At 40.7% G+C, this 13,708-nt stretch overlaps 1 protein-coding gene across 1 annotated transcript in view; it reads left to right on the top strand.

The window, feature by feature from the left end:
* The window catches only part of RAI14 (retinoic acid induced 14), a 131,762-nt gene that overhangs the window by 113,668 nt on the left and 4,386 nt on the right, over positions 1-13,708 (top strand). The window contains 7 exon segments of the mRNA XM_042952380.1: positions 992-1,036; positions 1,038-1,079; positions 2,247-2,333; positions 4,891-4,945; positions 8,276-8,394; positions 9,051-10,586; positions 11,752-11,901. Coding sequence (XP_042808314.1) covers positions 992-1,036; positions 1,038-1,079; positions 2,247-2,333; positions 4,891-4,945; positions 8,276-8,394; positions 9,051-10,586; positions 11,752-11,901 — 2,034 coding nt within the window.

Genomic DNA, 13,708 nt, shown 5'->3' with positions numbered 1-13,708 from the left:
CTCCACTAGAAAAGTGATAAAAACTATGTTGAAAATGCTTAAGGAGTAAAATATCTTTAGAATAGATGATTCATTGTTAGAAGGTGGTAACTGTTTTCTTAATGGTTTACCCTGTTTCCAAAGCATGTGACTTTAAACTTGCTACTTATATATTCATCTTTTTCTGAAATGTACTAATATTTTCTGTTGTTGTGAAAATGTTTGGTTAGCTCTGCAAAGGAACAACAACAATATTTTAAATGCTTGTGTATCCCATGGATTATAGACCTCTATCCATGACAGTGTTAGATATTTAATGAATATAAGAGGGTTAGCTTTTCCTTTCATTTTAATTGGAACTTTTCTAAAATGTTGTTAGAGTTCTAGATAGAAATTGAGAAGATTGCCCTATTATTTTGGAGTTTTTTCCTAAAAACATTGTCACCATTGTTTACTTTTTTGATGAGATGTATAGTTGGCGGTTACATTTATTTACTTACACATCAAAGGTTTTGAAAAATTATCATAGACAGGAAATAGCCAATACTGAATTTATTAGGTACTAACTGTGTCACTTATTTATCCATAACCTTCAGAGAAGACGTTTCCGCTTGCCCCCATATTGACATTCTTTTTAAAAAGGAGTGGAAGTAATGCAAAGGTGGAGGAAATACCACTGCTTTGCATTAAGATGGCTAGACTATCATTGTATTCTGGGTTCTAAACTGGGGCAGGCAGCTCCCCATCCTCTACTTTCCCAATTCTCTACACCAACTTAATCTGGTTTTGTCTTGTGTTTTTTATTTTCTGGCTATTAAAGCATGGGCTGCTGGAAGAAAACTCGAAGCATGCATATTACTTATTTTTATGTTGGTAGCAGATGTCAGATCTTATTGAAGTAAGAAATGCATGAACTGTTGAGGTTTTTCTCATTTGTTTGATGAAGCTGTTTGTTCAGACTTTACTAACCGAACTAACCCACCTCCATTCTTTGGACTGTGATAACTTCCAGCATGATCAAGTCTCTAAAATAAGCTCAGAAAGAAGTGGAACTCCAAAAAAAACGCAAAGCTCCACCACCTCCTATCAGTCCTACCCAGGTAAAAACAAAAGTAAACCAACATTGAACAAACATATGACAACAACAAGAAAAAGCCATGATTTTGTCATTTTATCTTTAGGCCAAAATGAAATGTTTAGAATTGACTCTTAAATGCACATTTAAAATTTTCTTTACTGGTTTTAAATTACAGATAATGGCATGAAAGATTTTGATTATTAGTATGTAAATAATGTTGATTCTTATTTAGTGCAAGGCTGGGGAATTGAACAGTATCTTTTTTTAAAGCCTCCAGGAAAAAAAAAAGAAAAAGAAAGAGAGAGAGAGAAAGAAAGAGAGAAAGAGAGAGAGAGAGAAAGAAAGAGAGAGAAAGAGAGAAAGAGAAAGAAAGAAAGAGAGAGAGAAAGAAAGAAAGAGAGAGAGAAAGAAAGAGAGAGAGAGAGAAAGAAAGAAAGAGAGAGAGAAAGAGAAAGAAAGAAAGAGAAAGAGAGAGAAAGAAAGAGAGAAAGAGAGAGAGAGAAAGAGAGAGAGAGAGAGAGAGAGAAAGGGAGAGAGAAAGAAAGAAAAGAAAAGGAAAGAAAAGAAAAGAAAAGAGCCTGAAGGAAATTTCTCAAAATCTTAGGACAGAAACTTTTTCCTTAAGTGAAGCTCAGTCTACTTTTAGTAGCTCACATGAACAGCTCAAGTGAAGGCGGGGAGAATGGGTAGCTGGTGAGGCAGTTAATTAAAAATGAATTTTAGCTGGTTTCTCAAAATTCTGTTCAAATATATTTGCCTTTCTAATTACATTGAAGGTTGGCTAATATTAAAAGCAGCTTTCATTTCTGAGCTTATAGTGACTATTGCATATAGGAGGAAGCTCGAATGTCTATGAAATCTCTCAAATAGTTGAGAGGAATATCTCCTCTGATAAGTTATGTTAAATATGTTAGCATATTCATCAATAATATTCCCAACATGCCACAGAAGTTTTATAGATTTTGAAAATTGCTTCCAGTAAATATAGGAAGAAAGTTATACTCTGCAAACTTTCAAAAAGTTCTTGAGGTGCCATATTAAATAGAAGATACCCTTGGATTAAGTGAAACTAAGGATGGTTACTGTTAGATTTATTTGCATTGGTTAAATAGGCTAATCCTTTGCACTGGAGAAGAAAAGTCTTTGAAGAAACGTTCTTTATCTGTGATTTTCATTTTGTTTTTTTAAGTTGAGTGATGTGTCTTCCCCAAGATCAATAACTTCAACGCCACTTTCGGGAAAGGAATCCGTGTTCTTTGCTGAACCACCCTTCAAGGTATTTCCTGTCTGTGTTCAATTATTTTGAATTTTAAGATACATGATAGACATGATTTAAGTGGTACAACATCGGACAAAACAGAATAGACTTCCCAGTGATTGATTGACAACCTTTTCATCACGAAGCACCCCTCAGTTATTTCTTCTGGCATGGACTCCACACAAAAAAAGTAGAATGAATAGATTACATTCCGTAAGTAATACCTAATTTTCTTGATTTTATAAAAAGGGACAAAGATAAGAACTTAACTGATAACCAATCTTCTTACTAAATCGAGTTGATATAATGCCCATCAAAAAGAAAGAAATGAGGATTGTTCTCTGGTGTCTTACTGACAAGTAATTGTATATTTGTAATTAAACTTTTCCTGACTGTAAAGCTAATATGCATTAATTTTAGAAAATCCTTTCTACCTAATTCTCTAGATTTCTTGTTGGAAGGTATTTTAGGAAATGGGAGGATATTTTCATTTACTGTCTGTTTACCTAACCATCACTAGGAAATTATGCTTGGAAAGAAAATAAAATTTCTAATTGTTAAAATGAAATTGCAGTGGAATAATTGTATACTTCTTTCCCCCATCTAAGAATTACTGAAGATAAATTACCTTTTTTTTTTTAAGTTTATTTATTTTGAGAGAGACAGAGATAGCGTGTGTGGGAGAGGGGCAGAGAGAGGGAGAGAGAGTATCCCAAGTAGGCTCCGCCCTGCCAGTGCAGAGCCCCATGCAGGGCTTGAACTCACAAAACTGTGAGATCATGACATAAGCCAGAACCAAGAGTCAGGTGTTTAACTGACAGCCACCCAGCAGCCCCAAAATAAATTATCTTTTAACTTGGATGTACAGTGATCTGAAAAAGATTCCGTCAACCTAACATTTCCCGCACTTTAACTAGATTTTATTAATAAATTCTTAATATGAATACCTAAACGAGGGAAGGAAAGGAAGTTATACTTTTACAATTAGTACCCTAATGTCTTCTAATGTGATTATGGCTCAAAGGATGCAGTGCATTCCAGAGAAGAATAAATTAAAATTTTCAGCAATACAGTGTAAAAAACCTTTCATTTCTTTTTAAAAAAATCTCAAAAAGATAAAAAGTGACACCATTTAGAATGACTAAAGTTTAAGAAGTGTATTTTTACATGGTGGTGATGATGTGGAGGAACTAGAATTATCATAGTCTGTTGGTAGGAATGTAAAGTGGCAAAACTACTTTGGAAAACTGACAGTTTCTTTAAAAGTTCATCACACACCTAACATATGATCTAGCCATCCACTCACTGATGTTTATCCAAGAGAAATGAAAATTTATGTCTCAAAAATTGTATACACAAAAGTTTGCAGAGCTTTATTCACATATCCCCAAACTGGAAACAATCCAAATGTCCTTCATAAGCAGCATCATGGGTGAATCTGAAAATCATCAGGCTGAGTGAAAAAAGCCCGACACATATTCATACCCATGACATTCCATTTATAGGAATTCTAGAAAATGCAAAAAGGAGAGTGGAGGTTACCCGGGGATAGGGTGGGCAGGTATTGGCTGTGATGAAGTATGCAGAATCTTGTAGACCTAATGGACACCTTCTGTATCTTGGTTATCGTGGTGGTTCCATGAGCGTGTACCTGTCAAAACTCAACCTGTAAACTTTAAATGGATGCCATTTATTGTACTTTAAGATAGTTGAAAAAGAAAAATAAATGTCTATTTTTATAAAGCGAAAAGGCAGCTTTTTGTAAAGATAAGCACTTGCCAAAAATGAGCCACTTTATTTTTAGCATTTGGGCTTTTACAAAAGTTCCTTTGCTGAAAACTTCTCTCTCTTATCATACATAGTCCACCGCTCATCCAGATGAAACATAGTAATTTCTGGCAACTCATTGCATTTTGTTTTGAAATGAGAGTCTGGCTTTGAAGTTGCAAGAACTTTTGCAATGTATTTACAGACACATATTCAGGGGCAAAGGTTTAGAGGAGATCTTTAGGGGATTGTCAACTCATGATCATAAAATTTTGTATTCCCTTATAAAATTACCTTTATCTTCCCTGACAGGTCTTATTTACTACAAATTCTCTTAAAAATATTAATAAAAATATACTAATAATGGTTAATTTATAAAATAGTGAAGCTAAACCAGTATTTCTAATGTATTTTAATCAGTATATTATCCAGATAGGTAAGACTTGTATTTGACTTCATTATGAAACTAATATTTGCCATCTCAGGTTTTAGGACACAGCCCACTAAGTTCACTATTACGTAAAGTTATTATAATCTTAAAAGATATTTGTATTTTACTTAATAAAGTTCCTGAAAACTATTTTGAGATTACACGCTCTGGAACCTCACGTTTTAGAAATCATACCTCAGTAGATCATCGTCACTTTTATTCACTTATATTTTAAAATATTCCCTTTCCTGGCGATTTTCTAACTTTTTTTTTTTAGAAGGAAACCTGTTCTGTGTAAACCCAGGAAAATTTGCTTGCTTCTTTTGTGGAATATCATATTCAGGAAAATTCTTTGAAGTCATTTTTGTGTTCCAACAGGCTGAGATCAGTTCTATACGGGAAAACAAAGACAGACTAAGTGACAGCACGACAGGTAAGAGGAAGGGGCGTCTGTTTGTGTTCCTCCGACAGGTCTCTAGTCCACGTCCATTTACATACATCAAAGGCCCACCCGGAGGAAGTGTGAGGAGGTCCGAGAACCCCCGGGGGTGCCACCCTGGAGCTGCCAATACCACACAGGCTGACACTTTCCCCTGGATTTTAAGGAGCCCCTGAGCTTGGATGTGAAAACAAAAATATCTTGTTTTCATTTGCCCCCAACTACTGTTAGCACTTCCTTCAATTACGAATATAGACAATAACGCCCAGTGGTATTAGCAGACCAGTGACTTTGCCAGCAGGAGAATTCTCAGGTAATGTCCTGTCACCTTACTGTTATCGCGGGTATCTTGAAATGTCACTTACAGTCTCTCTACTAGAAATATGGCATTAGACCTGCTGCTGTATTCTTGTTATTGGCACATTACAGAATCAGCTCTTAAATTACGTAGCCTGTGTCTTCTCTTTTATGTATTATAAAGCACTGTTTTGCGGTGAGGTCTGGGGCCACGAGCCGTCACAAGGGGCACTCCTCACCGCTGAGCAACAGGTTATTTCCTGAGGGAGAGCCAACTGAGCACTTCCGTGGCTGCACAGTCTAACTTTCCTACTGTGCATCTTAAATAGAGAAATGCAAAGACAGAGTGTTGAAATCATACACCGTCATCCTGTCTTCACCAAGACAGGGTTTAATTCATTGTCTTCAGAATCCATCCTAAGGTTTACCCTCTAAGAATATAGTTCAGCAACCCCAGAATCCATTTAAAATGTTGTGTAGAGGGGCACCTGGGTGGCTCAGTCAGTTGAGCGCCCGACTTCGGCTCAGGTCATGATCTCACAGCTCGTGAGTTCGAGCTCCGCGTGGGCTCTGTGCTGACGGCTCAGAGCCTGGAGCCTGCTTCGGATTCTGCGTCTCCCTCTCTCTCTGCCCCTTCCCCGCTCATGCTCTGTCTCTCTCTGTCTCTCAAAAATGAATAAACATTAAAAAAAAAATTTTAAAAATGTGTAGATTATTCCATTTTACTTTTTTAAATTTTTATTTAAAAAAATTTTTTTTAATGTGTATCCATTTTTGAGAGAGAGAGTGTGAGTGAGAGTGAGCAGGGGAGAGGCAGAGAGAGAGGGAGACAGAGGATCTGAAGCAGACTCTTCTGAGAGTGGAGAGCCCCACGCAGGGCTCGAACTCATGAACCTTGAGATCATGACCTGAGCCGAAGTCGGAAACCCAACCAACTGAGCCATCCAGGCTGCCCCTCATTTTACTTTTTCAAAGTATATTTATTTTAGAGAGAGAGTGAGAGGGGGAGGGGCAGAGAGAGAGAGGGAGAGAGAAAGAATCCCAATCAGGCTTCGCACTGTCAGCACAGAGCCTGATGTGGGGTTCGAACTCACAAACTGTGAGATCATGCCCTGATCCAAAACCAAGAGTCAGACCCTTAACCGAATCAGCCACCCAGGTGCCCCTCATGGAGATTATTTCAAAAGCTCCTTTTGCTTCAGCATTTAGTTTCTTAGCCTATGATTTCATAGGTGTTTGGAACTTTTAACTTACAGAATTTAGAAATATTAAACTTTGTAATTCTTGGCAGAGATCCAAGTTATTTGAACACTTGTTACATTGGATTCTTTAAAAACCATCCACTGTATTTTAGAAGTAATTTCTATTGCTTAGAATTACAGTCATGCTCTCAATCCTCTGGTTTATTCCAAACTTACCAGACATCATGTCAAGGGGACTCCTTATAAAGCTGTGGGTTAGGAACCTGACATCAGAAGTAAGCATTTCTATGAAGAAATGTCATTTTGCATGCTTCCAAATTAAGATGAAAGTTTCCATCTTTGCATTAAATGGCTGTGAGAAAATAATAAAATTATAGTAAAAAATGTGCATCGGTGCTATTCAAGATTGTGGTCTGTACAACTGTTCTGAGTTTGCACCAGGAAGTCATCCAGCTATACTGCTAAGCACACTGTTTTGTCCAGCAGACACTTTTTTCCCCCATAGAAAGACTTTGTGCGTGAAGGAAGCGGTGCACTAAATGACAGTCTGAAGGAAGCGGTGCACTGAATGACATTCTGGGAGCAAGGCTCTTGTCTCAGTGAGCACTTTGAGTGGCAGAGCTTTAGATGCTATTTCAGTGTGGTAATCAGTAGGATGTCAAAAAGTTGTGGTTTACCAGCAGTGGGATTGTGGGGTTAAGAGGAGACGGGTGCACGCTGGGGTGGGCCAGCAAACGCTGTAAGGAGGAGGCAGAGTTTGCCGTGGGTCCTGAAACCAGCCTACAAGGGACTTAGCCAAAGAGATGCGGCTCTCAGATGGATGAAAGATTAAGGAAGCAGCCTTGTGTCGAGATATAGAGGGTATGATGGAAAGTTTGAACCTGAGGAAGATGTGATGCTAGAAATCATGGGTCAGTGGCACCTAGGTGGCTCAGTCGGTTAAGCGTCCGACTTCAGCTCAGGTCATGATCTCACGGTCCGTGAGTTCGAGCCCCACGTCGGGCTCTGTGCTGACAGCTCAGAGCCTGGAGCCTGTTTCAGATTCTGCGTCTCCCTCTCTCTCTGACCCTCCCCTATTCATGCTCTGTCTCTCTCTGTCTCAAAAAATAAATAAACATTAAACAAAAATTAAAAAAAAAAAAAAGAAATCATGGGTCATACACCTGAAAAAGTACTTTGGGACCAGATTATGGAATCTGTCCATAACCCAGACTAAGGAATCTGGAGATTAATTTTGAAAAGAGAGTGATTAAAGCACTGGAACCACAGGAATGAGCCTATCAAAGCACATTTTAGGAAGATTAGCCTGACAGTGTTAGGTAAAGCTATATGTTTACTAAGGAGAGAGACAGAGCTTTGTTACGAGGCTGTTTGCAGGGCTTCTCAGTCAGGTGATAAAGTTGAAACTAGAGTAAGTGTGGTAGGGATAAGAAGTGAACCAGATCGTAGGATATTTCTAAAAGGATTCACATAAATGGCACTTACTAGGCATGATATGATATGGCAAGGTATGGTATATTAGGTATATCATAATATGTATATTAGGCAAGGTATAATACTTAATAAGGGGAATGGAAAACATGACCAAATCCATCAGTTTTCAGATGAGCTTCTACGCATCCACACCTATGCCAGGCATACCCCAATGAGGGAACCGCAGGACCTGAGGATTGCTGTTCATCTAACCAGGGGCTTTGCTAGGGGCTTTCATTCTTCATCAGAACCAGGAAGAAGCACTGGATTGGGTAGAAGGTGACTCGGTTAGAGGTCAGAGAAATATTAGTTTAAGAAAATATTATTTAAAATTACTTTTCTCTTTTCCAAGGTGCTGATAGCTTATTGGATATAAGTTCTGAAGCTGACCAACAAGATCTTCTCGTCCTGTTGCAAGCAAAAGTTGCTTCTCTTACCTTACACAATAAAGAATTACAAGATAAATTACAGGTAGGTACATAGATTATTACCACGAACTATCCTGTAGGGTCAAACTATTGGGTTTTTTCAGGTTAGTCAGGTGATATTTTGTTTTAAACCTCTACATTAGTTTCTTCTTCCTTTTTAAATGTAGTTTGCCTTTAGCGTTTTATAGTTTCAAATTAGGTTTGTTGAGAGAGTAATTCATTAACTCTATTTCTGTAAATTGGTAAATTATATATAATTATATACTTAGTGCATTTTATATATTACTATATATACACATGTTTGTGTGTGTGTATAAACAGCCATTCATTTAGTAGAGCTGATCGTTTACCAGATTTAAGAACTTGATTGAAATAGCTATGCTAAGCCCATTGCCCCTTTTTGGCTACTGGAATAATATGAGAAGCAAAGGAAAAATTATGAGTCAGAGGCTTTAGAGCCCAAACAAATCTAGTGTTTTTAAAGTGGCAGAAATGAGCTGTCCTGAGAGAGTACAGAATAAGCTTAGTGTCGTTAACCCAATTCTCATGTCCCAGACCATGGTTTGTCATGGGGCAAAAGTACCCATAAAGGGATGCTGCAGCTCTGCCCTATGTAAGCTTTGGATTTGTTCTCTTCTACCAGTTGCTTGCTCACCTAACCACACCTCTGGCACCATTTCATTCTTGCCTTTTTTGCAGGCCAAATCACCCAAGGAGGCAGATGCAGACCTGAGCTTTGACTCCTACCATTCCACTCAAACTGACTTGGCCCCACCCCTGGGCAGACCTAGTGAAACCCCTCCCCTAGACTCCAAGTCATCTCCATCCGTCTTAACACATTCCTTGAGTAAATCCACTCTCAACAGTGACGGGCAAATTCAGCAACTGCAAGAGATTCTGCAGGACTTGCAGAAGAGACTAGAGAGCTCTGAAGCAGAGAAGCAGCAGCTGCAGGCTGAGCTCCAGTCCAGGAGGGCCGAATTGGTGTGCGTGAACAGTGCAGAGATTTCAGAGAATGGCTCCGACCTCAGCCAGAAACTGAAAGAAACTCAGAGCAAGTATGAGGAGGCCATGAAAGAAGTCCTTAACGTGCAGAAGCAGATGAAACTGGGCCTTGTCTCGCCCGAAAGCGTGGACAGTTATTCACATCTCCGTGAGTTACGGATCACTGAGGAGGAAATAGATGTGCTCAAGCAGGATCTCCAGAATGCATTAGCCGAAAGTGAAAGAAATAAGGAGAAAGTGAGAGAGTTAGAAGAAAAACTCGTAGAGAAGGAGAAAGATTTGGGTATTAAGTCTCCTGGGGAAGAGTACGAGGAGATGAAAAGTTCATATTGCTCTGTGATTGAGAATATGAATAAGGAGAAAGCTTTTTTGTTTGAGAAATACCAAGAGGCCCAAGAAGAAATCATGAAACTTAAAGATGCCCTAAAGAGTCAGATGACACCGGAAGCCGGCGATGAAGCTGGGGATATGAAAGAGGCCATGAACAGGATGATAGATGAGCTCAACAAACAGGTAAGCGAGCTGTCCCAGCTGTACAAAGAAGCCCAGGCCGAGCTGGAGGATTACAGGAAGAGGAAATCTCTAGAAGACGTAACAGCCGAATATATCCATAAAGCAGAGCATGAGAAACTGATGCTAGTGACGAACGTGTCCAGAGCTAAGGCAGAAGAGGCATTGTCCGAAATGAAGTCTCAGTACTCAAAGGTATTGAACGAGTTGACACAGCTCAAACAGCTCGTGGACGCACAGAAAGAGAACTCTGTCTCCATCACAGAACATTTGCAGGTGATAACCACACTGCGGGCTACTGCGAAAGAGATGGAGGAAAAAATAAGCAGTCTCAAAGAGCACCTTGCAAGCAAGGAAGGGGAAGTAGCAAAACTGGAGAAACGACTCCTGGAAGAGAAGGCCGCGATGGCTGACGCCATGGTGCCCAGGTCTGCCTACGCAAAGCTCCAGTCATCACTAGAAAGTGAAGTGAGTGTGTTGGCCTCAAAATTGAAGGAGTCCGTAAAAGAGAAAGAGAAGGCCCATTTGGAGGTCTCCCAGATTCGAAGTGAGGTCTCACAAGTGAAAAGGGAAAAGGAAAATATTCAGGCTCTCTTAAAATCCAAAGAGCAGGAAGCAAACGAACTTCGGCAACAGTTCCAGCACGCTCAGGAGGAGCTCGCAGAGATGAAGAGACAGTCGGAGAGCTCTTCCAAACTGGAGGAGGATAAAGATAAGAAGGTTGGTGAGACTCCATTGCTGTTGAGTTTCTAGTTAGCTAGACACTAGTTTCTAGTTAGCACTGGTCTCTTGTGATTGCTCAGAAGTTCTGCATGTGACTCCATCTGTCCCCATGGCCACATTAAGATTAGTAGTTTGGACATTTATGTTTAAAAAAACAAAACAAAACACTGATCGTCGATCACTCCCCTTATATTGAAGCATTTTCACATATGTGGTGCATATTTTCCCTTTTAAAATTATTTTACAGAAGCTGTGTCAAGTGTCAGGGATCAGAAGCGAACCCACAAACTGAAAGGCATTTGTAACCCATCTTGAACTTCAACTCTTTTGGAATCCAAACAGATTCTTCCATCATATGGAAACCCAAATACTTCCAGACTTAATCCCGCTTCCCTAAGTTCCATGAGCTTTCCCCTGAGTCAGTGTTAAGAACCGCCCTCCGTGGCACTCATTGTCAAAGATGTATATAGGAGGGGAAGCAGGGAATGTGGGGAGCAGGTGATTAGAGATGGGCTGAGCATGGCTTGGTGGAAGGAGGGGAAACAAAGGGGAGGGGGGCGTAAAAAATGGTTCTGTGCCTGAATCTGCTCCACGTCCCCAGTCCTCTGGGTCAGATTTTCCAAACAGCATTGATCAGAGCACTGTTTATCATTTATTCCTTTAGTATGATGAAAATTTCAAAAAGAGCTTCCAAAGCCAAGGGGGCAGAGAGTTAGGAGGCAGAGGTCAGGTTGCGGGGAGGGGTTATGTTTACTTTAAAGCAAGATGCCCAGAGAAGTCAGGGTTCCTAGGACTCATTCCTGATTGCCCATGTCAGCACTACTGAACAAGACATAGCCGTCTCAAAATAAAGAATGCCTAAAATCCTCATTCTGATAGTACCCCCTTTCACAGTAAAATAGGAAAGCATCCTCCTAGCTTTTGTTTACCCTCATGCCTCGAAGCACAGTATTGAATCTGGGGCCCTTATTTGAATATAGTGGCCTTAGAGGGCTATGTGGGTTTGCTGATTTTGTTACCTATTTCATTGTATGGGTTTTCTTTAAAAAATAAAAGAGAAATTGTTCCAAAGTCTCAAGTCCCTGAGGCCAACAAGAGGCTGTGTTGGAGAACTATCCAGAATCTTGCCTACCTATTGCTGATAGTTTTCCTTTCTCGCCAGATAAATGAGATGTCAAAGGAAGTCACCAAGTTGAAGGAGGCCCTGAACAGCCTCTCACAGCTCTCCTACTCAGCTAGCTCGTCCAAGAGGCAGAGTCAGCAGCTGGAAGGACTGCAGCAGCAGGTCAAGCAGCTACAGAGCCAGCTGGCTGTGAGTGGGCTTGTTTCTGCCTCCTGCTTGGGGGGGGGGGGGGGGGGGGTGAGGGGGGGGGGTTGGGGGTGGAGGACGAGGCAGATTACGCACCAGCTCAGCTAGGTGGGGACAGGTTGGAGTGAGAAGAGCCCCAGCCTGAAGGAGTGGCTGAGTAGCTAAAGATTTGTTTGGTGAGGGCAGGAGGAAGTGGTGGGATTTCCAGTCATCACCTGCAATGAGGTGGGTGACCTGGATCTCTGAGAGGGGGGAGGCAGCACGGTGGCACATAGGCGTCACATTGACACATCCACTAACTTTTCACCCTCTCCATTTTTTTTTTAATGTTTATTTTTTGAGAGAGGGAAAGAGAGACAGAGTGTGAGCAAGGGAGGGGCAGAGAGAGAGGGAGCCACAGAATCCAAAACAGTCTCCAGGCTTCCAGCTGTCAGCACTGAGCCTGACGCGGGGCTCAAACCCACAAACTGCGAGATCATGACCTAAGCCGAAGTCTGACACTTAACCGACTGAGCCACCCAGGCGCCCCACCCTCTCTCCCTTTTTTTTTTTTTTTTGACTGCAGTCATTACTGTCTCTGGAAGTGGCAAGAACTTTTTCTTATTAGGGCCCAGGATCTCTGGTAATTGCATATCTGCGCGTCTGAATCTGCTTATTGGCCCCTCTCCTCATTTCACCCAGGAGAGTCCTTCCATATCTGTATTCGTTTCCTGTGGCTATTGTAACAGATCAACACAAACTTGGTTTAAAACAACACAAATTTGGGGCACCTGAGTGGCTCAGTTGGTTAAGTGTCTCACTCTTGATTTTGGCTCAGGTCATGATCTCACAGTACGTGAGTTTGAGCCCCGAGTGGGGCTCCATGCTGAGAGTGCTGAGCCTGCTTGGGATTCTGTGTCCCTCTCTCTCTGCCCCTCCCCTACTTGCACACTTGCTTGCGCTCTCTCTCAAACTTTTTTTAAAAACTCCACAAATTTATGCTTTTAAAATTCTGGAGATCAATAAGTGTGAAATCAGTGTCACCAAAGTCAAAGTGTCAGCAGAGCTGGTTCCTTCTGGAAGCTCTAGGGGAGAATCCATTTCCCGGGCTTTGCTAGCTTTTAGAGGCCACCTGAATTCCTTGGCTCATGGCCCCTACATCCACCTTTGAAGTACATCACTCCACCTCTGGTTCTGTTCTCCCATCTCCTCCTTTCACCTTTGGCCTTGCTTCTCTAAGGACCCTTGTGATTATGTTTAAGAGATACCCAGATAATCAGAATAAACCTTTCCTCCATCTCAAGATCCTTAACTTAATCCTACCTACAAGGTCCTTTTACCATATAGGTAACATTCCACAGGTTCTGGGGTTTAGGGTGTGGACATCTTTGGAGGGCCAGTATTTCACCTATCACAATATTTGTTAAGGTTTTTGTTGACATGGGTAGGTTATGTTTTCCATGTGAAATCAAGGGGTGGTTCAAGACAGATCTCTAGTTTCTGTTTACAAACAGGACCTGGATTTCATGATGTCTTCAGTACAGACTTTGATACGGGTGAATTCAGGTTTCTGCAGTCCAGACTCTGGCTGGCCACAGAGTATAAAACCAGCTTTTTTGTGTTATCATCTCTCGCAGCAAAGGAATGATCAGGGGAGAAGAAGATGCTCCCTATTGTGTTCTGCAGGTCATTTTTCTCATAAAGTGGTTATCACAGACTTATAGGTAAAGTGCTAATGGTTTATACAATCATTTTAAAATTTTCAATGTTTAATGAGCTCTTACGTATCAATATTATATAAGGTGCTGGTGGTATAAAAGGAAGACACAGT

Source organism: Panthera leo, chromosome A1, assembly GCF_018350215.1.
Source record: "Panthera leo isolate Ple1 chromosome A1, P.leo_Ple1_pat1.1, whole genome shotgun sequence".
Lineage (NCBI taxonomy): Eukaryota > Metazoa > Chordata > Mammalia > Carnivora > Felidae > Panthera > Panthera leo.
The sequence above is the reverse complement of the archived record's forward strand: the minus strand, read 5'-3'. Positions and strand labels throughout refer to the sequence as shown.